A 24,744-nucleotide genomic window follows, 5' to 3' on the forward strand; every position below is an offset into this window, starting at 1 on the left:
CATTCTTTGATCAAATTTACTGGAATGTCTGCATGGGCCAGGCCCTACGTATAGTGCTGGGGAGACGGCGGTGAATAAATAGACACGGTCCCTCCTCTCAGAGGGCTGACCGTCCCATGGACGCAAGAAGTTAATCACACAAGCGTGAAACTGCAGCCGGCTTAAGTGTTCTAAAGGAGTGGTCGCAACACTTTCCCCAACTAGGGAGGTTTGACTCCGTGGAGGAAAAGGGGTCCCTGAGGAAGTCAAGTTTGAACTAAGTTCTAATGTGGGGATCACAGCAGGTGAAGAGGGGAGGGAAGAGCAATCCAAGCAGCCGGAACAGCGCTGGTGAAGGCCTCTGCTGGGAGGACAGGGCCAGGAAGTGCCATTCAACCTCACGAAGTGCGGTGTGGGTGAGGCCGGGGGCGCCTGAGGATCCGGCCAGAACGAAGGGCTGCCTCCCCCTGCCTGCCTGGACCGTGTCTTAGCTTAAATTGTCTTCATCTTAATGGAGAAGTTTGACTCCAGAAAGCCGGGCAGACAGGGTTCTTATTGTCCCTTTGCTCCCCCATCCCATTCGGTTCTGGGCAACATTCCACTGTTAGCACGCTGCTTCAGCCCTCTCCAAGGGCCGAGTCTCTGAGCAACCAGACCTCCAGGCTGAAGCAGATTTTACAGTCACAGAAACTCCACGGGCCTGGCCCGGGGACCATTTCAAAGCGAGCAGCTGCACCCCCCTTCTCTTGCTGCCTCTTCAGCAGGCGTGACTCTCACCCGATTTTAGGCAGGTTTAGAGGTGACATCTAGTCACAACAGACTGACTTTCTCTTCTTGAGGTCCACAAGGCAAGTAGCTTGATTTCCTCACGAAAACATAGGAGGCAGACCAGCATAACCTGGAAATCACAACCTGGGAAGGTAACCGAAAGCCCTTCTACAAGAGTGGAGTCGTGACACAACGCCTTAGTCAGCCAGCCCAGAGCGAAGAAGCAGTTGCTGCTTGCAGAGTCTCCTGCCCTGCAGGCTGCTCAAGCCAGGCATCCAGAACCCCAACGCACATGTGGGCACCAGGAGCTTCAGTGCTGTGTGACGACCACTTAGCCCCCCGCTGCACGGTTGGTGGGTGGCAGCTGCTCCTCTGGGGCTCTTACAGGTCATCCTGCTCAGTTCCTAGCAGCTCTGCTCTGTCTGGTGCACGGTTTACACGCCCTCTGTGTACGTTAGCGCAGCGTGCCTTTGGGTTTCTGTTCCTCTTTCTTACAGCCAAAGCCCCAACCCAGTCAAGGCTACCCTTTGCTCTGCCCACCTCCCTCTGACACAAGAAGGCTTCCTGGGAGACAAGATGGAGTTTGCAGCACTTTTAATGCACAAAGCAACAGGTAAGAGGCTGGCTGGGTGACCAGCCTTCATTCCACAAAAAGCTCAAGTGCAGATACAGCCCAGTTGGGAAGTTACGGTTCACAGGGCCTTAGAGCCAAGAGCAGGAAACGCTGTTCTCTTGTCAGCCAAGGGAGTAAGGAGTCCATTTTCTGGGGATGAAAAAATAAATGTTTCTAAAGCATGGCAGACACCCAGTCTTCAAGCAAGGACACAGACGAGCCCAAGCCAGGCGTTCCGGCAGGTCGCATGGGGCCAGGCGGTGCCTGGGGGAAGGCAGCCTATTCTGAGCGAGGCCGCCGGGGCAGGCAGCCGGCCCACTCGGCACCGGAGTCCACGCCAATTCCCATCACACAGTCTGTCCTCCTTGCCTTTGATCTTCACAGCTTCCCCCGAACGCCTCCTTGGTGCCTCTGAGATAAGCCAGTGACACCACAGCGTTCTCTGGGAGTCTGTGAATGTCCCTTCCCCATTCCGTACAGCTTCTGGGCTCGGCTGCTCCATCACCCTTCCCTTGACCACCACCCACCTGGTCCCGGCGCACGTGCACTCAGGTCTGCTCCGTGGCCTCGTGGTCCTGCAACACCGCCAGAGCCTCTTCGACCTGTGGGACACACGGGGAAGGGGTTGGTGCAGCTGCCCAGCAGGGTCCTGGGAGAGCCCTGCCTCCCCGCCTCAACCCGCCGGATGCGAGAAGGCCCGCGCCCAGCCCCGCCGCCCGCTCTGACTGTGCTCACCGGCTCCCATGGCAGAAACCCACGGCCACCTTCTACACTGCCAGACGGCTGGGGGAACCCTAACCCTTGGGCTGGGTCAGAACACAGCGCCCTGTCGCACAGTCTTGCCTGCGGAGCTGCAGGGAGGCCGCAGGGGCTGAAGTAGCCGGCCCTTCACTAAGGCCCTCTGCCACCTCCACATTCTGCAGGTATCAGCCGATTTCAGCAAGAAGATACACTTCACCTGTCTAAGCAGCAGCCTACCGGCTCGCCTAGGAGAGGCCTTGATCGGCAACCCTCCTCTGCCCCCAGGCCCCCCCGCTCCTCGCAGGCTCCAGCCCACCTTGGCGTTGAGGGACTCTGGGGACTCCAGCAGGAGCAGCAGCTCCGAGTTGTCGATCTCCAGCAGCATGCCCGTGATCTTGCCCGCCAGCTGGGTGTGGACATTGTAGATAAGGGGGTAGAGACGCTCACCTGTACGGAAGAGCCTCTGAGGCTTATGCACACAGCTGGCGGACAGCCCGGGCGTCCCAGGGCGGGGGTGGTATTGTGGAACGCAGCAGAGGGGCATCCGGGTTTTTGTCCCAGAACTGCTCCCTCCAGGTGTGTCCCTGAACACTCTTGGGGGCCTCTTCCCCAAGTGAGCATAGCCAACCCCGCCTTGGAGGCTAGTGTGAAGAATCAAATTTGATATTACATGTAAAGTACACTGCATAGGCTCTGACACAAGGTTGGTTGCTGTTTTAAAGACTACTCTTAGGGCTTCCCTGGTGGCGCAGTGGTTAGGAATCCGCCTGCCAATGCAGGGGACACGGGTTCGAGCCCTGGTCCGGGAAGATCCCACATGCCGCAGAGCAACTAAGTCCGTGCACCACAACTACTGAGCCTGCGCTCTAGAGCCCGCGAGCCACAACTACTGAGCCTGTGTGCCACAACTACTGAAGCCCACGTGCCTAGAGCCCATGCTTCGTAACAAGTGAAGCCACCACAATGAGAAGCCTGCACACCGCAACGAAGAGTAGCCCCCGCTCGCCGCAGCTAGAGAAACCCCGTGCACAGCAACAAAGACCCAACGCAGCCAAAAAATAAATTAAAAAATTAAAAAAAAATAAAAAAAGAAAGACTACTCTTGTTCATTTGGCAAGAAATCACTTGAAGGATCACATTGAAATTCTGGACGGGATACGATAATGCTGAACTTGACTTCTTGGAGGGACAGGGGAGCCAAGCACACAAGATAAACTTACCTTCCACCACTGGGCACTTTGAGTGACGGGGCCTAGTGTTGGTGGTCAGCCCATCTGGGCAACGTGTGGAGGGTGCAGCCGGGGGTGGAGGTGCTGGGTGCCTTCAGTGGTGGGGGAGGGCTTCTCCCCCAAGGGGAGTGAAGATGTTTCCAGGGCACTGCTTACAGAGCCTTCTACCGCCACTAAGCCCATTTAGAATTTTTCTTTGAGGGGTGGGTAGTAAAGTGGCAAAACCCCAAGTGAGCCGAGCAAACAATGGCGTGGTGGCAATGGGGGCCTTCAGAGAAGAGTCTGGAGATCTAGGTGAAGGAAAGAGCCTGGGAACCACAGCAAGCTCGTTCATTCATTAAGCAGGTAGGGGCCTCCTTAAGGAGGGCCTGCCACAGAGGCCGGGATGGAGATGGACTGCACGGGAGATCAGGGGCCAGGGGGAACAATGTCTGTTTCCCCAGGGCACGTTTATGTTCTTCCTCCCTGCCGTGGGCACTGGGAGACCGAAGAAACACGGTGACAGCCTCTTTCCATCACGAGAGGTGTGAGGAACCACAGCACCCACCTTAGGGGCCATTTCCTGGCAGAAACCCAAGACCCTACCCTTCTGCTCCTCCTCCTGGCCCCTCATCTCCCCACATCTGGGGTCTCTCCCAGCCTGAGTCAAAGTCACAGAACAGCAGAGCTGGAAGAGATCTCGGGACCATCTGGTCTGACCAGAGTTTTAAGACAAGATGAACAGGGTCCTAGGAAGTAAAGGCCCTTTGGGCCAGTTCACCCGGCAGGTGGGTCAGCACGAGCCTGGGGACCTTGTCCCCACGTCTGACCTCCACTCAAGGCACTTCCCACCAGGTAAGCCGGCTGGTGGCGCCCCCTTCCTGCTCCAGGGTCGAGGAACCAGCCACTCACCGATCATCTGCTTCTGCTCGTGCAGTGGCGCTGCGGCCAGCATGGACGCAGTCAGGGGCTCCTGTCCGGGGACACGCACAGCAGGCTCCTGGACCTGCACATGGTGCCGGGGACACATCCCTTAACCACACGGATGGGCAAGGCCTCAAAACACTGACACTTGTCGGGTGAGCACAGGCCTCCAGGAAGGCTCTGGAAGAGGGGGAGCAGGGGGCAAGGCATGGACAATCGGGCGGGACAGAATCCCTAACAAGGGCACGGTGAACTAGAGGACAGTGACGTCCTAGTGCAGACGTGTTCCGTGGTGCTAGGAACCCTATGCGTGTTGTCAAGTGAAAGCCACACGTCACTGACCACCTGGTGCTAAAGAAAGCACTTTTTAATCAGGTAGCTTTATGGCCGCGTCCCCAGCATGATTTCTGACCCTTTCACATCTTGGTAACTTTAAAACCATTTTGCTCTCTAAAGCCTACTCTTGTTCATTTTGCAAGAAATAGTTTGAAGTATACACACAGAAATTCTGGACAGGATCTGAAAATGCTGAGTTGGAGAGTTTTTTTAGGGGGCAGGGAGATAAATACACAGCCTTTTCATTACAGAAGATATTTTCAGTTCTATTCTGCCGATTGATCACATCCTCGCTGCTTACTACGTAAATACTAAGGAAACCCAAGTTAATTTTGGTAATAACCCAGGCAAAGCAAATTGTGATGAACAAACAAACAAAAGAGATATCCCCACCACCCACCCTCTGTTAGTGGGTGGTGGGTGGGGATATCTCTTCTGATGGTACATGTTAATAAAGGAAACTTTACAAGCCAAGAAAAGAAAGAAAACCAAGGCCCAGACAGGGCCAGCACCTTAGACAAGGTTCTGAGCCAAGCAGCCCCGGAGCCCAAACTCAGTGGGCAGCTGGGCCAGCCTTACCCGGTGGGTGTTGGGTGTTGCCAAGGAATATCTGTGTGTCAGGAGAGGCCCCCTTGGTGAAGAGCATCCTGCCACACCGGGTCCTGTGGTCTGGGTACCGATGTTGGCTGTAAGAGGTAAGCAGGGATGGTAAGGCCCGACAGCAACCCAAAGGCATAACACCTCAAAACCAGCATTCACGTAGAATCCCCAGCGCCGAGTAAAGGGTCAGCAGACAGGCGTGCAAACATCTGCCAAATGAAGGAACAGATGCTTGCCTTATAGCCAAAACCTGCTCCCCTGTTCACAGCTGCCGCAGTACTTAGGTTCAGATCCGGTGCTGCGCCCCTGCACATATGATCACTTCCACCCGCATAACACGACGGGAATACTGCTTTCACCTGGATTTTTTTTTGGCCGTGCTGCGTGGCATGTGAGATCTTAGTTCCTCGACCAGGGATCGAACCCACGCCCCCTGCAGTGGAAGCTCAGAGTCTTAACCACTGGACCGCCAGGGAAGTCCCTCACCCAGATTTTAGACAAGAGGATACCAGGTACAGTAGGTAGCACGACCACAGAGTGAGTGAGCCCCGGAACTGGGTCGGTAGGACCCCGGAGCCCACGCCGACTACTACACTGCACGGCCTCAGATGCCGGCACTGCCCTCCAAGGGGGCCAGCGGCAGGGTCACCATGGAAGCCGGTTCTGACTCCCCACCAGCAGCAAGCCCCTACCCACCACCGCACCCACCCTCCGTTCCATTCCTCCCGGCCCTGCCCACACTCACCCACTCCCTGGGCGTGGGGCACCAGGCGCGGCACGTGGGTGGAGATCTGCCTTGCACTGCCAATGGGGACCGAGGGGCGCCGAGACACGGCTGCTGGCTGGACAACCGAGGCCACAGGCGGGTAGGCGGCTTGTGGCATAGAGAACATGGAGAAAGTTTGGGTGGAGGGGGACAATCAGGCGGGCACACTGCACCCTGACAGCTCTGGGGTGAGGAAGGGGATGGAAAGGGGAACCAGAACATTCTGCAGCAGAAAGAGGAGTGAATTCACTGGCAGACCCAGAACTCCAGGGGAGGGCGTTGGAAATCTGCAATTACAAAACCAACTTCTGTCTACCCAGGACCCCAAGAGGCATAGGTACCAGGACCACGCAGCCTGGTCCCCCAGGGCAGCTTCAGGTCAGGGTGAACGTCACTCTTAGAGAAGGACCATTCATCAACAGTAGTGCCAAAGGAGTATTATTTTCTCAGCTTTGCAGGAATCTTCACCGTCACCAATCAGGAGAGCCTTTGGAGCTCACTGAAGATAACAGCTGCGTGTGTGTGTTTTATGGGCTCGGCCCTGTCCTTGGTGATTTACACACATCTTACTCAGGCCCACGTTCACAAAAGGAAACCGAGGCTCAGAGAGGTGACGTGACCCACCCAAATTAACACCCTGGGAAGCGGCAGAGCCAGGCTTGACCCCCAAGCTTGTGTCCTTAACCCACTGTGTTACACGCTGCCCCACGGGACCCATGTGGAGGGCAGGGGCTGGGTCACTCACACGAGGGTCTGGGTAGCTGGGCCGTCCACCTGGGGGCAGGCTGGACAGGTGGGCCAGAGCCATAGTATGGGGCCTGGGCTGGAGGCTGTGTGGGACAGAAAGACCTAGAGTGAGGGGAGTTGGCAGCAGGGGAGGTGAGAAACTGCATCCCCTCAGGGACACCACTATGGGAATTCCACTGTCCCCTACAGGGGACTGGTCATTATAGACCCACAAAGCTGGGGTGAAGGCTCCTGCTTCCCACATCAGGAGGTCCATTAGCCCTGAACCCTTCAGGGCAAGATCTCAGGCTCAATCCTTGCCCCTCATGATCAGTACTACTAGCCCAGTGACCTGGATAAAAGGGCGACAATCCCACTGTTACTTGTGCCAGCTCAAGTAACTGCTAAGGGGGAGGAATGTTCCCATCCTCGGAGCCGTTCATCTTTCTACAGACATCTTTCTACTCCCTCCAGGTCACACAAGCTCCTTCCCCAAACCAGGCCCCTTAGAACATTAGCATCCAGGAGAGATGTTAGCAGGCATCCCACAAAAATGATGATCTAAGTTGGGGGAATGCTACATACTCTGCCAGTTTGGGAAAGTCATGGTGCCTACTGGCATATCAGGATAGAAGAAGGTACATAGTAAAGAAATCTAGGCTTCTTTGGCTTAATGCAATATTTCCCCAACGTATTTGACCACAGAGAATCTTTCAGCATAACATTCACGAATCTCTCCCAGATCGGGAAGCACTGCTTGACAGGGACAAAATTACCCCTGTTAGAGATGGGGTGACAACGGCCGCCTGCCGAGTGCGTTTCCAGCAGAAGCATGTTGGGAATCTCTGTCTGCCTGTGAAGCTCTGATCTTCCTGCCCCACCTGGCTGTCAGGGAAGGGATGTGGACAGGAGGTCACCTGGGGCGCGGCGGGCAGGAAGTAGCTGGCAGGCTGCTGGAAGGAGCCCAGGAGGGGGCTGCCCAGGGCCCGCATGGTGGAGAGGCGCTGCATGTACTGGTTGGTCAGGATGGCCTTCCGCTCCTCCTTGCGCTGGGCCAGTGCCACGTACAGTGGCTTGGTCCCCACGATGCGCCCGTTCATCTCTGTCACGGCCTTCGTCGCCTCTTCTGGAGAGGAAAAACACACAAAGCCAAACCCTTTGCTGTGGCCACCCTCTGTCATCACCTAAAAGCAAGACAAGACAAGGGCTGCTGGGGGTGGAGAAGGAAGACTCCGGGGGCCATGCTCCCCACCCCCCGGGGGGCCCAGCCCAGTACTGAGGGTACCCAGGAGAAACTGCGATCAAGGGGGGTCCTCTCTCACCCACACATTTACTGAGGCCCACCGTATGCCAGATGCTTGACACGCCTTCTTACTCGACAGGTGCAGCCACCTGAGCAGGGAGGCACGGCCACTCCCACTTCACAGGTGATGGAAGTGAGGCTCAGAGTGACTTGTCCAAGACAGGTCCACTTGCTAATGAGGGCTGCTCATCGTTTACTAGACCATTCCCCAGAATTAGTGAGAACAGCTGCATTTCAGAGTTAATTTTGATCTCTGAATTTTCCTTCTGAAAAGATTTTCCTAAGCGGTGATGGAAAGCCGGCTTAAATTGTTACTGTATCTGCCTTCGTCCGTGTGGCTAAAATGAAGTGGGATGGTAGTTTGGGACAGGTTAAAATCTAGGGGCAGGGTTCTTCGGCCAGGCTACAATCTTAAACCTTTCTGTAGGGGTCACTATAATGAAAAATCTGCATTTCAACTACTCCTCGGGTTTTATTAAACTACCCATACGGTTCTTTAGTTCATTTGTGAATTATGGACAAAGATGCTCTTAAGAGTTATATTTCCTAGAGACTCCATGAAAGAGATTTGTATGGAATAGGAAAATAATTTGAATTTGTATTTTTGGTGCTTTATTGTGTTAATTTTCTTTGCGATAGAAACAAAATTCCTTACTATTATGGAAAAAAAAAAAAGAATGACTCACCCAGCCAGTGGGTCATACATTAGCCACAACTCAAACCTAATGCACGGTGCTGGTAAACGTCCATTGCCTCGGCAAGGCACGGAGCCAAGTTCTTTAGGAATCTGGGGAAGAGGTTCTTAGCCTTTTTTTTTTTAATTTTTTTATTAAAATAACCTTTCTATTGTGGAATGACTTTAGATTTATAGAAAAGTTGCAAAAATAGTACAGAGTGGCTGTATATCTTTCACCTAGCTTGACAAATGTACCATGTTAACAGTGGGACAAAACTACAATATTGACTGATTGGTACAATACTATTATTATCTACAATGCTATTAACTGAACTGCAGATTTCATCTGGATTTCACTGGACTTTCTAACATTTTTCTCTTCAAGGATCCCAACCATATTGCATATACGATTCTTGATCTTTTTTTAGGGTTGAGACACTGGCCTGACTCCATGAGGACTTGAGCTGAGAACATTTTAAATCTGCTCTATTAGAGCCCATGCTCTAACATCAATGATTTTCAGCTGCACTTTGCTACTCATACAGGGGCCTCGACCTGAGCGTTCACAGATCCCCTCAGGGAGGTCAATGGATAGAATTCTGGGGGTCTGTGAACTCAGATGGGGGGAAAATGGCATCTTTATTTTTACATTAGCATTTCCTTCTATTTTGAATATAGGCAAAGAAAAAATATAGTAGCATTAGCTGTGCTTGTGACTTTGTCAAGAAGAATATTTTCATATCACATTAATTATTGCTGATCTCAAAATCTTTTAGGCTCCTTGCTACTTCACTAGATCTTATAGTTTGTTTGTTTTTTTTACCTTTTTCAGCCATACCACGTGGCTTGTGGGATCCTAGTTCCCCGACCAGTGATTGAACCCAGGCCCTCGGCAGTGAGAGCACGGAGTCCTAACCACTGGACTGCCAGGGAATTCCCCTAGATCTTATAGCTTGATGCCTTAATAAAGCAGAACATACTGCTGTCACCTTAGTATTTTAACAAATATATTTCAATCCAATTGTTTTTTGTAATCTTATGAGTTTTCTTTTATGCATTTAAAAATATCCTCAGAAGGGGTCCATAGGCTTTATGAGACAGCCAAATTTTCTTGGCACAAAAATATTGTCTTAACAAATTAATAAGAACTTCTGTTAGGTAGTTTTAAAAAAGACAAAATTAGTACAACTAAAACTTATGCAGGGACTTCCCTGGTGGTCCAGTGGTAAAGAATCCTCCTTACAATGCAGGGGACACAGGTTCGAGCCCTATCAGGGAACTAAGATGCCACATGCCTCGGAGCAACTAAGCCCACGTGCCACAACTACTGAGCCCACGTGCCTCAACTAGAGAGCCCGCGCCTCAACGAGAGAGCTCGCGTGCCACAAACTACAGAGTCCACGCACCCTGGAGCCCACATGCCACAACTAGAGAGAGAAAAAGCCACACACCACAACTAGAAAGAAGCCTGAATGCCTCAGTGAAGATCTCGCGTGCCGCAACTAAGACCCAACGCAGCCTAAATAAATCAATAGAAAATAAAAAATAAATTAAATAAATAATAAAAAATACTCATGCAGAGCTTACTAGGAACTTAATCTCTACAAAGTACTTATAACACTATCATCTCATTTTCAATCACTATTTTATAAAATAGAAAATATATTAAATTATATAAATATATATAAACTTCTGTAAAATTCCCATTTTATAACAAGATGGTCCACCCCACTGTGTGTCAACTCTAAGCAATCCAGATTTTGTACAATTCCCTTCATTCAAGGGGCCCTCAAGGAGGTCAGTGAATCTCCTGAAATTATATGCAAGGTATGTGAACAATTATATCATTATTTCACTACTTATCATGGGCAGGTGCTCCACTTGCAGGCCTTTTAGTTCTCAGGACACCTCTAGAAGTAGGTCATGTTGCTCCCATTTTACAGATGGGTAAACAGGGTCCAAATGGCAATGTCACTTCCTTCAGGCTCTACAGGTAGTTAATGGTAGGACTGGGATTTAGACCTACCTCTGATTAACTTTAAAATCCCAGCTTCCAACCACAGTACTACACCAAGTATGCATTTGCCAGGAAAGAGGGCCCAGAGCTTTTTATAAATCAGATATATCAATTTACTGATTGATATATTTAATCAGATTTCCTGATGCTTAATTCACAGGTCCCACAGCTTTCTGTCACTTTTTTGGGGAAAAGGTCCTTAACTCAAAAATTATTAGAACCTCTTCCCCAAATACCAGGCTCCCTGAAGGACATTTTAAATTGGATTCAACAGGCAAGAGAACTTCTAGACCACGTCCTAAGAACCCAACCATCACACCACACGTGCAGGTCCTCAGCCCCGTCACCCACACTGACCTCTTTGGAAAGTCCTTCATTCCCACCTGCAGCTCCCTACCTCCTCACAGTCAAGTCAAACGCTGCTGCCACTGCCACTTCTTACAGGAAGCCCTCCTTCCTGTTCCGCTGAGTTCCCGCAGCTCTGCCTCCTCCACTTACCCCAACCCCACCCCACCCTACAGTAGATTTGAGTTAGTGATGCATCTGACTTCCCCGCTAGACTATAAGTTACTCAAGGGCAAGGACTACGTCTGACTTATTCCTGTGTGCTTCCCACAGGGCCTGGCAAAACAGCAGGTGCTCAAGTATGGAATGAACGAACACTAGGTCTTCTTAAAATAACGTGGGGAGCTTTTAAAATTAAGATGCCCAGAGCTCTACATTCAGTTTGTCTGACTCGGATGTCTATTTAAGAGCTCTCCAGGATATTTTAATGAGAAGCCAGGGTTCAGAACCATCCAGGGAGCCCACCGCCCACCCTCATCTTATAGATGAGGCTCGGAAGACATCTGCTCAAGGTCACAGAGCCAACATCACATCTCTGGTGCTAGGAGGGCACACGGTAGCCGCTCAATACGTGGGGAAGAGTGAGTGAAGAATGATGCAGCCCAAGCCTCTCATTTTCCAAATGGGGAAACTGAGGCCCGGAAAGGGGTTATGTCACCAGCCAAGGCCAGACAACAAAAGTCAATGGAAATTCTGAGACACAAATTTCTGGAATCTGGCATACAGTAGGCACTCAATAAATGCTTGTTGAATGAACCTCGGTTACAGTGAGCCCCAGCAAGTCCAGCTGTGTGACTGGGACTGTGTTTCTACCCTCTTCCCCTCCAGCCCAGACAAGGCTGCAGATGGACGACAAGCTCCAATGGGGTCAGACCCAGCTCCCAAACTCCAGAAGGAGCAGCACAGCACCAAATCCCTGGAAGCCCCGGGGCGGGGATGGGGGTGTGCGTGGGCAGTGAGGATGGGAGGGGAAGGCTACCAATCCCCTGTGGGTGCCCCCGGCCCTCACCTTGGCACTGGTGATCACTCCATAGGGAGAGAACTCTTTCCTCAGTTTCTCATCATCGATGGAGTCATCCAGGTTCTTCACATACAGGTTCACGCCCTAGAAGGAAAGGATACCCACTAGATAGATGTGCCCCTTCCCCTCCAAGCCCCAGAATGACTTGGGGTGGGGGGAGGGGCTTACATGGGCCAAGGGGGCACTGGAAGCCCCGCCCACCAAGCCTCCAGTTCTCAGTCTCATGCAGCACCCCTGCGCCTCACCCATCACTCAGCGAGCCCATCACCTGGAAGCTGCAGCCCCTCCCCACTCCCCCCATCTCTAAAGCCAAGTTCCCGGAAGCAAGCGGGATTGCTGGAGGAGGGAGTCGCATTCAGGGCTGCCCACACACAGACACTTTCACATCGAAGCAGCTGCCCCACAGGAAGCCTGTCCCTCACCTGGTAACGGGTCAGCCGGTCCTGCTTCATCTGCTCGAACCTGCGCTTCAGCTCATTCTGCCGCTCCACCCGCTTCTGGGCCCGGCCGACGTAGAGCAGCCGTCCACGCACCTCCCTCCCGTTCATCTCCATCACAGCCTGTGCGGAGAAGAGGCAGCCAGAGGGCTTGGTAACCACCCCCACGGGGCCTTGGCCTTAGCCCTGACCTCCAGTACCATCTTCCGGGCCCAGACGGGGCCACCTGCAGGCCAGGCTGGCCTTGTTAGCTGAGAATAATTAGTACCAGGATCCAGGCCATTTAAAGTGAATCCATTTTTTAAAAACATGGGACAGAATTTCAGAGTAAACTGTAGATTTTTTAAAAATTGATTTGGGCTCTACTTGAAAAAGTGAAATTGAAGTTTGCAAAGTTTCCCACGATGTAACATTGAGGTTCTAACTGTAACTACACACTGATGATTAGAACAAAGCAACAAGCATAATTCTTTCAAAAGGGCGTGATGGCGTAATCAACATCCTTCATGTTGGGTTTCACAGCACAGAGAACCATTTTTGCTATGAGGACTTTAGAAACATTTGCTTCTTAACCCTTGATTTTTCTTTTCTTCAGTTAACTGGCCTAAGCCTGCCAGATCCCAAACTGTCAGTGGCTTTGATTGCATGAATTCCTACATCTTCTGCAAGACGTGCAATGTCTTAATCCATGAGGATCTACTGTATAGCACATAGAACTTGACTCAACACACTGTAATCACCGAAAAAGAATGTATAAGACTGGTAAGAATCTGAAAAAGAATATATAGATGTCTCTGTGTAAGTGAATCAAGTTGCTATACACCAGAAAGAAACATAACATTGTAAATCAGCTATACTCCACTATAAAAATAAAGATAAATTATTAAAAAAAAAAAAGGGAGGGAGAGAGAAATTGTTACTAAATTTGTTCAGGGACGGTGACCCAACCTGGTGTCACATTAAAAAAAAAAAAAAAAAGATGTGCAATGTCTCTCTGCAATCCACTAATAATGAGCTGAATCAGCATTGACTTATCTGCAAAAATCAGACCCATGTGAGTACTGACTCAAAGGTTTGGATTAGACATTGGTGTTAGGGAGGAGAAATATTTGAAAGGGAACTGACTTTTTAAGTGGTCAGTTCATTAGTAAATATTTTCACATAATGACTTGCTTCCCTACCTAGACATGCAAATATATGTAAATGTATGTAAAAACACTCTGGGGCCCCAAGAACTGCCTGATCTATAGCAGTCTTAAAGGTCATTACCAGGGAACTTCTCTGGTGGTCCAGTGGTAAAGAATCCCCCTTACAATCCAGGGAACGTGGGCTAGATCCCTGGTCAGGGAATTAAGACACCACATGCCGTGGGGCAACTAAGCCCATGCACCGCAACTACCGAGCCTGCACGCCTCAACTAGAGCCCGCATGCCACAAACTACAGAGCCCACACACTCTAGACCCCGTGCGCCACAACAAAGAGCCTACGTGCTGCAACGAAAGATCCCGCATGCCTCAACGAAGATCCTGTGTGCCACAACTAAGACCTGACGCAGCATAAAATAAATAAATAAATAATAAATAAATCTTTAAAAAAAAACCCCAAAAACAGGTCATTACCAGTCTCCAAGACCTCAGAGTCTATGGTTTCCCTCGCCAGCTTCACTGCTCTACTCCAACTTGTCATTTTATAGTTGGGGCAACCAAAGTCTACAGAGAGGGTGGGACTTGTCCAAGGAGACACAAGAAGTTACCTTTCAAAGGAGCCCTTTACTTAAGAACAAAACTTCAGGGTCAGAAAGAGTTGGCTCTAATCCCAGTGCTCTCTCCTCCTAGCTACAACCTGGTGGAACCTGATAACCACAGTAGAGCCCACACTGGTGGGAGGAGACAGGACAGTGTATGCAAAATCAGGTAGCACCTTGCCCGTGGTAAGTGCTCAGTGAGAAGTGGTTGCTATCAAGATGGCCCCAGGATCCAGGTCTCCAGCCAGAATCCACTATGAGCTGAGCTCTCCCATGACCAGTGATCTTAATGGGGCAGCAGCTACGGAAAGAGCTTCATGGTGGGAGGCAAAAGCGGACATTATCCCTGCTTTGTTACTCATGCTGTGACCTTGTACCATTCCCTTGCTCAGTAGATATGTATCTGGTACCTACCAGCAGTAAAATACTAGAGATTTAATGGTGACATGAGACCCAGCCCCTGCCCTCAGTTCCATCCATGGAGATCTGAGCTAATGATGGAGACAGACGGGAGGGGCACCTTGTCAGAAGCACTGAGGACAGGAAGAAGAGGTGGCTTCCTGAAGGAGGGAAAAGTATAAGCTGAGACCCATCAGTAATCTACAGCTACGCTGTCCAACATGGCAATCACTTGTTGCACGCAGCTACTGAATACTTGAAAAATGGCTAGTCTGAACTGACATGGGCTAGAGGTACCAGATTGCAAAGACGTAGGACAAAAAAGGGACTGTAAAATCTCAATTTTTAGTCAATGTAAATATTACATCACAATCAATTATATCAATATCATATCACATTGAAGTGATAATTTGAATAAGTTAAATAAAATATATTATTAAAGTTGCAGTGGTTTTTTTTTTTTTAACCCTTTTTAATGTGGCTACTGGACAATTTTGAACTGCACATGTGGCTCATGTTATATTTCTACTGGACAGCATTGGTCTAAAGAGTAGGGGAGGGGAAGTGTTTTGAGAAAACAATATTTTCAAAGTCTTGGAAGCAAGAAATAACATGGTACTTCCCCTCCCTGGCCTCAATCCCACGATCAATTCAAGAAGAGGGTAATGGCTGTCTCAAAGGCCCCTAGTAGCTCCCATGCTGCAAGATTCTATGAAAAGCCAGCCAGCCTCAGGGTATGGAAGCAACCGGAGGAGGCTGAAGGCGTCTGCCTTCACCCCAGGCAGGAAGGGCCCTGGCTTGTGTGGACCCATGCTGGGGAGGGACTATTTCCTCCACAGGCAGCTGGAGCCCTCCACTCCTGATCTCCCTTCTTCCTAGTCCTGGCTCCACACCTCCTCCACGAAACAGGGCCATGGGGAGGTTCCTACCTTCTGGGCTTCCTCATGCGTCTCAAAGTTGACAAAGCCAAAGCCGCGGGAGTGGCCGCTGTCATCCCTCATCACCTTGACACTCAGTATCTTCCCTGGGAAGGGCAACCCGTCTCAAAGGGGAGTCGGGCAAGCCCTGAGATGTCCCCTCCCTTCTCCCAAGTCTTCAGGAAGCCCCAGGGGGCACCCCCGTCCCAGCCCAAGCTGGGAGTAGAAGAGAAGTGATCCCCAACTCCCTTGGGGAACACGCCCACCAAACTGGGAGAAGAGGTCCTGCAGGCACTGCTCATTCACGTCCACATGGAAGTTCTTCACGTAGATATTGGTGAACTCCATGGCCCGAGCTCCCAGCTCTGCATCCCGCTCCCGTCGGGGCTTGAAGTGGCCAACAAAGCTGTGGACACACCAACAGGGTAGGCAGCTGCCTATGGCTGCCATCGGCCACCTCCATCCCTGCCCCGGCCCACCCAGCAAGCCTGGGTCACTTGAGTCAATTGCCGACGGCCTCCACGATCTCTGTACCCCTCATCAAGGGACTGGGCAGGGCAATGCTCCTTAGATGGCATACATCCAAGGACTGACCACTTCCAACGGCCAAGCTTCTATGTTCCAGCGTAAGGTTAAGATGACTTCATTCTTGGGGCAAATGCACAGGATCTCCTACTGCACATGAGGCAGCTGAGTGCCCAGGAGATAAGAGCACAAATTTGGGAGTCACACAGACAAGGGCTTGAATCCTTGCTCTGCAGTTACCAAGCTGTGTGACCCTGGGCAAGTTACTTAACCTCTCTGAGCCTCAGTGTTCATTCCTGTAAAACTGGGGATCAAACTCACATCACAGGGATTTGCTTATTCATTTAACACGTACTGGGTGCACTGGGGAAGTGGCTGTGAGAGAACCAGATGTGGTTTATGCCAGTACTGCTGGGGTTGGGGAGGGGGGCACTGAAATCATTTAAATACATTATGAATTTTAAAAATTGTAATTTCTAAGTCCACATAAACACATCTAGGAAAGTATCTTAGATTAAGAAAAACAAAGCAAGCATAAGAAAATTTGATGGTACCTATAAGACAGCGGTCCCCAACCTTTTTGGCACCAGGGACCGGTTTCGTGGAAGACAATTTTTCCACGGACGGGGGTGGGGATGATTTGGGCGGTAATGCGAGCAATGGGGGGATGGTTCAGGCGGTAATGCTATCGATGGGGAGCGGCAGATGAAGCTTCACTCACTCGCCCACCACTCACCTCCTGCTGTGCAGCCCGGTTCCTAACAGGCCGCAGACCACTACCGGTCTGCAGCCCGGGGACTGGGGGCTCTGATATAAGACGTTTAGCACAAACGAGTGATAGTTGACACCAAAAATTGAAGGAAACTGAGTGACAAAGGAAAACAGGCAAACTAAAAGCTGACAAAGATAGAAACACACTTCTGGAGAACTGGGAAAAGCCCGCCAAAGTTCTGGTTCACTGACAGGAGGCTACCCTGAGAAACTCTGGACAAAATGACTCTGGGTGCATCTCCCACCCCAAAGCCTCCTCCACTGCTCAGTCTCGGGCATGGGGCTGGGCCATCTGATGGGCAGAACCAGAACTGGGGGAGGGAACTGCCAGAGCAGATTCTCTCCAGCATCTGCACCTCAACTTTCCCATCTGTGAAGTGGGGATGATGCCAAACTTAAAGGCATGAAAATGGCAGGCTAAGCATATGCCAACCTTCCTTCCTGTCCCCAGATCTCAGGAAACAAAAGGTTTAATAAAATTCACAGCCATGCTGAGAAGGCTGGAAAACAGACAAAAATCACTCTGTCCATTGATGATTTGGCCATTAGCTGTTCCTGCTAGAATTTCTAAAGCATCGCCCCATTTGCTACTCAGAACCCCTCTAATGCATAGCAGCAGCCCCATGTTTTACTTGAGGAAAGGGAGTCCCTGGGAGATTGAGCAACACGTCCGAGGTCATACTGCCAGGAAGAATACCAGCAGCTGCTCAGTGCCAGGCGCCCATTAGACGGTGGCAGTACTATGGGTCCTAAGTTGGTGGTACCATGATTCTGCTCCTTTAGCCCTGGCGCCACCCACACCCCACCACTCACACTTTGCGGTCATTCAACAGCATCCCGTTCATGGTGCTGATGGCGTTCTGTGCAGCCTCGTGGGTCTCAAAATGCACAAAGCCAAAGCCTCGGGAGCCATGATCATCACACACCACCTGGGCCACAGGGAAACAGGACATGAAAAGCATCCAACAGAGAAAAAGAATGGCAACGGCAATAATGACTAATATCTGAGTGCTTGCTCTGTGCCTGTGAAGACAATCCTATGTCGCACAACAGCCCTAGTTTAGAGATGGGAAACGAAAGCTCAAAGAGGTCAATCTACTTGCTTAAGATCACACAGTAAGGAGGGATAGAGTCCTCAAACTGAACGCAGATCTCATCTATACCGCAGACCAGCTTTTAATGATCTTCCTAAAGCGATGGATAAAAGGATTAGATTCAAGCCACCTTCCCCCCTTTCTGCATCTTTGCAGATCTTTGCAACCCGAGATCCATCAAGAGGAGACTGGTTAAGTAAATTACAGTATATTCATCTTGGTCTGCTGTATGTGCATAGTTGAAGAGAATGTGGTAGATGTCACGGCTGGCAGGGTTACCTGTAAGGTATACTGTTAAGTGGGGGGAAAAAAATCAAGCCCATTTGGGTTAAAGTGGGCATCTATACTTCTGAGAAACCTTTTGGCATTTTTTGGTAACATTCAATTATGTTTCCGCTAACACAAGAAATACATATTTAGGGGAAACTTTTGGAAAGTGAGAGCGAGAGAGACAAAGAAATAGAGAAAGATTGAGAAAGTGAGGAAGAGAGGGGAAAGAAAGAAGGAAGGAAGGAAAACAGGAAGAGAGAAAGTGTGGGATGGTTATTTATTTTTTAAAAAAATTTATATACCATTTTTAAAAGGTTACTTTCCACTTACAGTGATTACGAAATATTGGCTCGATTCCCTGTGTTGTACAATACATCCTGGAGCCTATCTTAAACCCAAAAGTTTGTACCTCCCACTCCCCATCCCCTATATTGCCCCTCCTCCCCCTCCCCACTGGTAACCACTAGTTTGTTCTCTGTATCTGTCCTCTGTATATGTGAGTCTGCTTCTTTTTTTATCATATTCACTCGTCTGCTGTAATTTTTAGATTCCACATATAAGTGATATCATATAGTATTTGTCTTTCTCTGTCTGACTTATTTCACTTAGCATAATGCCCTCCAAGTCCATCCACATTACTGCAAATGGCAAAATTTCATTCTTTTTTATGGCTGAGTAGTATTCCATTGTATATATATAAACCACATCGTCTTCATCCATCCATCTGTTGATGGACACTTAGGTTGCTTCCATATCTTGGCAGGGAAATTTTTAAAACAGACACACACAAAACTGTTAATAATTATTTCCGGGAACTAGTGTTGAAAGCGACGAAAGCTTTTTTACTTTATTCCTTTCCAGGTTGTTTAAACTTTACCAATTAGTCTATTATTTCAACAGCAAACTTGTTTCAAATTTTGAAAAGACCCACAAACATACTACCGCCATTCTGTAGGGCTCCCGACTCGAGTTAGGACAGACGTCGCGAATGGGAAAGACCTTCAGTTCACAAAGTTCCTGTCCCTCTGGCTGAACTTGCACTAAGACCCCTAGTGACCATCTCACGGGGTCCACGGCTCCACTCATCCCCGCAGCCACCGCCCCGGCTCAACTAAGTGACATTTTCTGCCTCGACCACCACCCCAGCCTCCCAACCCGGCTTCTGGGCTGACCACTGGGACGCTTTTTCTAAAATGTAACTGTGACCATGTCCCTCTGGGAAATAATCTCCAGTAGCTCCTACAATCCACAGAACTATACCAACTTGGCATTTGAGGCGCTCCAATTGGCCCTTCACAAGTCCTGCTTCCAAGTCCACACCCAACATGCACCCCTCCAGCCCCAAGCAGGGTCCCTCCGCTTTCACCTCAAGCTCAGGCCTGTCATTCAGATTTAATCATATTGACTGGGTTCCACTCTGAGCCAAGCACCTGCTAAGGGCATCACATACTGTTATATTTGTCATCAGAACCCTTCCAGGCAATTCTTAACCTCTGAGCCCCAGCTGCCCGATTGGGGAAAATGGGAATAAATGACTTGTCCGAGGTTGCCCAGCCAGCAGAAGTAACTATTTGATTCCTGTAGATGCTTAATGAGATGCTCGCTACTCTTTCTATATTGTGAAGATTATGTGAGGTAATATACATTCACAACCACCTAAGAGGTAGGTTCTACCACTGCCCCCTTTTATAGAGGAAACTGAGGTATGGAGAGGATAAACAACCAGCCCAAGGCCACACTGCCAGGAAGTGGAAGAGGCAGGATTTGAACCCAGGACACTTGGCCCCAAAGTCCAAGGTCTGGCTGACTATGTCATGCTGACTCTCTGCTCGGTAGGCTGGGCTGACCTTTGCACTTGAGTGGCGTGACCCCAAGCCCAGTGGAGTTCCACAGTGCCTCAGAAACCTTTCCTCAGCCCCAGGGCACTCTCCTTTCTGGGCCTTTGACTCCCCGGATCCCCGTGCATTCCCTTCAGAGCCCAATTTCCAGCTGTTCCTAAAAGTCTCACCATCTCCAACCAGCCTGAGAGCGCTTGGTAGCACACAAGGAATAGCTCTAACACAGAGGGTGCCATCACTCCCAACCTCTCCCCCTACCCCCGCCATCTCCCCAGAAGGGTGGACACGCCAGAGGCTATACGGTAACTGACCAGCCATCCTCATAAAACCTAAAAGCAAACACCAGGGGAACGGACCACACTGAATGCCTTGTATCTAACCAGGCCATAACAGGGCTTCATTAGGCCTGCAAAGACTTGCCTGAGTCTCACAGAACTTTCTGTCCAATCCTCAGTGGCCCAGAGGAAGCCTCAAGGCCCGGCTAACGGGGACAGACATACTCTTCCCTGTTAAGTTGGCTTCAGCTAAGCCAGCAAACCCATTGGTTCAGATCCTGCATTGGCCACTGACCTCCCACCCCCATAACATATAACTGTGAACAAGTAACCCCAACTCTGATCCTCTCTGCCCTCCAGGGTAACTCCGGGATCCTCCTATTTGCATCTTAAGAGGTCATTTTGGGAAATTCAGTGAGGACGTGTATGCAGAAAATCTAGCACATAGAAAGTTCTGGATAAATCTGCTGTTATCACTGTAAGAACCTAGCACACAGTTAAGACTCTCTCTCTCTTCCATTGATCCTCAAAGACAGGAAACAGCCCTTTCTGTCTATCATGGCATGCCCTTAGCAGCTATTGCACCTCCTCCAGTCTGTCTGCCCCTCTGAGTCACAAGGGTATCCCCTCACTCACAGGGAGGTGGTGAGGTCTCACTTGAGAACTGCAGGACTGTCCCTGGCACACAGTAGGAGTCAAGGAAGAGTTCTAACACAGAGGGTGCCATCACTCCCCATACCCCCCTGCTGCCTCCCCAGAAGGCTGGACATGCCAAAGGCTGCAGGGTAACTGACCAGCCACCCTTATAAAATCTAGCAGGCAAAACACTCAGGGTTAAGCCCTGTCAGGACAGACTGACCTGCTGCATGGCCCCTGACCCTCAACTACAAAGTCAGAGAAGTGACCACAGCCCTTCCCAAATGATAATACAGCCATCAGCTCAACAAATATTTATTGAGCACCTACTATGTTTTCACATCTCAGGTACTGGGATACAGTGGTGAATAAGAACAAGATCCCTACTCCTAGGAAACTTCCATTCTATTATAAGAGAAATGTTACAAACAAGGTCTGGTCCATTGCCATCATGGCCCTCCTGTATCTACTTGCTTTGTCCTATAATTTCTACTGCCCTCTCATTCTGAGTTTGGGCTGTTCTCATGACTTACTTTGGCCCGTAGAACGCAACCAAATGACAGTGTGCTAGTTCTGAACCTAGGTCTCAAAAGGCCAGGCGAGCTTCCACTCTCTGTCTCCTGGGACCCTGCTATTGCCATGAGAATAGTCTGGGCTAGCCTGCTGGAGGATGAAAGCCCACAGGGAGAAAAGCAGAGATGGTCCAGCTGACAACCACCCTCTCCCTAGAAGCAGAGCCATCCAGCTCTCAGTGGGCCTACAAAGGAACCCAGCCGAGAGCAGAAGAACTGCTCAGCTGAACTCAGCCCCAACCGCCAACGGCTGAATTACGAGCGGAATAAATCACTGTTGTTGACAGCCATGAAGTTAGGAGGTGGTTACACAGCAAGAGCCAGTTGATCCGTAGGTGACCTCTAAAACTGAGAACAACTACCATTCAGATGCTTGCTGAACCTGGATCTTTACTGATGAGGTGCTGCTTGGTATCCCTCTACCACCACACAGGTGTCTAACACAGAACCCCCCCCCCAAGAGGCACACCCACCTTGCAAGAGAGGATGTTCCCAAAGGTGGAGAAGGTGTCATACAAGGCCTTGTTGTCAATGGAGTCTTCCAGGTTCTTGATGAAGATGTTGCCAACACCCGACTTGCGAAGTCCTGGGTCTCGTTGGGACCACATGATGCGGATGGGCTGGCCTTTGATCACCTCAAAGTTCATTGTGTCCAGTGCCCGCTCCGCTGGACAAGAGGAGAGAAAGGAGCTAGTGAAGGGGATTTTCTTTCCCTGAGCCCCAAGAGCGTAATTGGGAGTTGAGCCAAAAAAAGAAAAAAGAAAAGAGCCACTGTCTGGGTCTCACTTGAGATAAGAGCTTGAAGGCTCAGGAGGGATAAACAGAAAGAATTCATGTGTGTGGTGCTCCTCCCACCTTCCAGGTAGGATCTCCTTCAACTCTTCACCATAATGACGTGAGCAGGAATTCCTATCCCCATTTTACAGAAGGGCAAACTGAGGCTCAGAAAGGGGAAAGATCAGGAGGGTCCCTATGACAAGGGTGGCAGCAGTTTGAGGAAACTGAAGCTCCGAGGTGCTGAGCAGCAGAGTTGAGATTTGATCCCAAGGAAGTATGGCTTTCGGGGAAGTGAACATCACCTCTCTGAGCCCACTTCTACACCTGTAAAGAGGGGATGATGATAATATTACCCACCTTTCTACATCTAACAAAGGCAGAGAATACCACCTGCCTCCAGGTTGTCAGACAGACTGAAAATTAAATAAGGTGTGCAAGGAGCCTTGTACTTTGTGCCTGGCACAAAATAGGTGTCTGGTAAACAGTAGTATGTCTAAAAACAACAGCCTATGCCCATCCTTCTGCCAGGTGGTATGCTGTCCCCTGCTGCAGGGACATCTCTGGTTTCAGAGGGTTTGGAGGGGAACTGTGGAATACTCAGTGGGCAAGTTTCGAGAAGTCTGGGTTTTCCATCTAGTCCTGCCATAAACACCCAGGAGTAAAATCCTTCTCCTGTCTGGAGCTCAGTTTCCCCATCTATGAAGTCTGGCAGAAAGGTCAGGTTGTACAGGGCTTGGAGGAAGATGGCAAGAGGCAGTGGGTGGGTAGAGCAGAGCAGAGGGGAAGGCTCCCGGGAATCCAGCTCTGCCACCTGCTGGGAAACCGGCAGAACCACCACAGCAAACTCCCAGATCAGGGAACCTCCCCATCCTCCCAGGAGACTCAGAGTAAAGGCACCCCCTTTTGGACTTGGCTGGGGCAGGTTTTTCTTGGTTATGTTTCTGGAGTCTCACACCTGAACGCTAGAGTTACTATGATTTTTCTTAGGTTAGCACTTAACCGGGGGCTTACAATGTACCACGTGATACTGGAGCTACTTCATAGACAAAGCCCTCCATTCCTTCCATGCTACTGGATAATAAGATTTAGCCCCACTTTACAAATGAAGAGATGCCAAGCGTGAAATCTTGCTCCAGCTCGCACTCTAGTGGCAGAGCTCCAACAAAACCCTGCGCTCTAATCTCTCTCCTCTCCACTCAACACCTAGCTGACAAGCTCTGATCCATCCTATCAGCTCTGAGAAACGGGTCGTGGAGCCTGGAGCGCAGGCAGCTTTTCTCGGTTCCCGAAGGTGGAGGCGCCTGGTGCAGACCTCGGGTCCGGCTACCAGGAAAGGCCACAGCCCGAGGCCGAGCTCTCCCGGCTGCCCCGCTCATCACCCGTGTCTTCTCGGGCATCTTCCTCACCGGGTGCTTTGAATTGCTCATCCTCCCAATCACTCTATAAAGCAGGCACCACCCCCATTTTGCAGACAGGCAACTGAAGCTGAGAATGATTCATTTGCTCAAAGCCGCACAGCTGCCGGCTTTCTAATCCCAGGTCTGGCTGACCCCAAAGCCCTTGGCTGTTTTCACTGTCTTCACAGCTCTTCCGGAAAACGGAGCACCAGTAAAACACAGTAGGAGCACACTAACTGCTAGTTCCTGTCTCCGGGGCCTTTCGGAGCCCCTTTCAAGGCCTTGTATCTCTGGCCCTCAGTTTCCCTGGCTGCAAAATGGAAGATTTTGCAGGAGTAGCCAGAGATGAGAGCGCGCGCGGGTGGCTGGGATGCTGTCTGCCTGTCTGTCGGTCGGCCGGTGGGTCGGTCCGCCCCCCTCCCCCCGGGGGCTCACCGTCGGCCGGCTGCTGGAAGTTGATGTAGGCGTAGCCCAGCGAGCGGCGGGTGGCCACGTCGCGGCACACGCGGATGGACAGGATGGGGCCGGCGGGCGAGAACTTCTCGTAGAGCATGGCCTCAGTCACGTCAGGGTGCAGGTCGCCCGCGTAGAGCGAGGCGAGCGGGTAACCCGGGCCGCTGGAGTTCATGGTGGGCGCGCGGCCCCGCGCTCGGCGCCCACGTGCGCTCACCCCGGAAGCGGGGGCGCGCGGGGCGGCCGGGTTCTTCCCACCCCCGTCCGCCCCCGGCCTTTACCTCCCCCGCCGCCCCGCGCGCCAATCGCGGGCGCGCTCGGACCCCGCCCCGCACCTGGGACCCCTCAGCCTTCTAGAAGCCCCAGGTGGGGGGCATCTCTGCCCCCGCGACGGGAGGCGGGGCGAGCTCTCACCGGGCCCCGGGTAGGGCTGCGGGGACGTGGCGGGGAGCTCCGAGCCGGCGCCAGCGGCGCAGAGAGGGCGGGGATACCACGGTAGGAGACCTGGGTTCTAATCCCCATTAGTCATTGTTCTCCTGCGCCCGTTTCCCTTCTCTGTGAAGTTGGGAGGATTCCCTTTACACAAGGATTAAAGGCGAGCGTGTGCTCTCTGCA

General features: G+C 50.9%; 1 protein-coding gene across 4 annotated transcripts; it reads right to left on the reverse strand.

The window, feature by feature from the left end:
- Positions 1 to 137: 137 nt before the first annotated feature.
- PABPC1L (poly(A) binding protein cytoplasmic 1 like) lies at positions 138 to 24,321 on the reverse strand. 4 transcript variants are annotated; one of them, XM_036824278.1, is made up of 15 exons: positions 24,112 to 24,321; positions 21,976 to 22,169; positions 17,631 to 17,746; positions 15,788 to 15,927; positions 15,534 to 15,628; positions 12,446 to 12,583; positions 12,012 to 12,107; positions 7,579 to 7,845; positions 6,681 to 6,765; positions 5,915 to 6,043; positions 5,149 to 5,255; positions 4,222 to 4,315; positions 2,418 to 2,548; positions 1,888 to 1,962; positions 138 to 1,510 (listed from the first exon to the last, which is right to left on the reverse strand). In XM_036824278.1, the coding sequence occupies exons 1-14, from the start codon at positions 24,302 to 24,304 to the stop codon at positions 1,909 to 1,911; spliced, it is 1,839 nt and encodes a 612-aa protein (XP_036680173.1). In that variant the 5' UTR covers positions 24,305 to 24,321; the 3' UTR covers positions 138 to 1,510; positions 1,888 to 1,908. The 4 variants fall into 4 exon arrangements, with proteins under 4 accessions (XP_036680173.1, XP_036680172.1, XP_036680175.1 ...); XM_036824277.1 differs by lacking the exons at positions 138 to 1,510; positions 4,222 to 4,315 and having other exon boundaries at positions 1,518 to 1,962; XM_036824280.1 differs by lacking the exons at positions 138 to 1,510; positions 1,888 to 1,962; positions 2,418 to 2,548; ... (2 more) ...; positions 5,915 to 6,043; positions 6,681 to 6,765 and having other exon boundaries at positions 7,639 to 7,787.
- Between the last annotated feature and the right edge of the window lie 423 nt (positions 24,322 to 24,744).

This window comes from Balaenoptera musculus, chromosome 15, assembly GCF_009873245.2.
Source record: "Balaenoptera musculus isolate JJ_BM4_2016_0621 chromosome 15, mBalMus1.pri.v3, whole genome shotgun sequence".
NCBI classification, from domain to species: domain Eukaryota; kingdom Metazoa; phylum Chordata; class Mammalia; order Artiodactyla; family Balaenopteridae; genus Balaenoptera; species Balaenoptera musculus.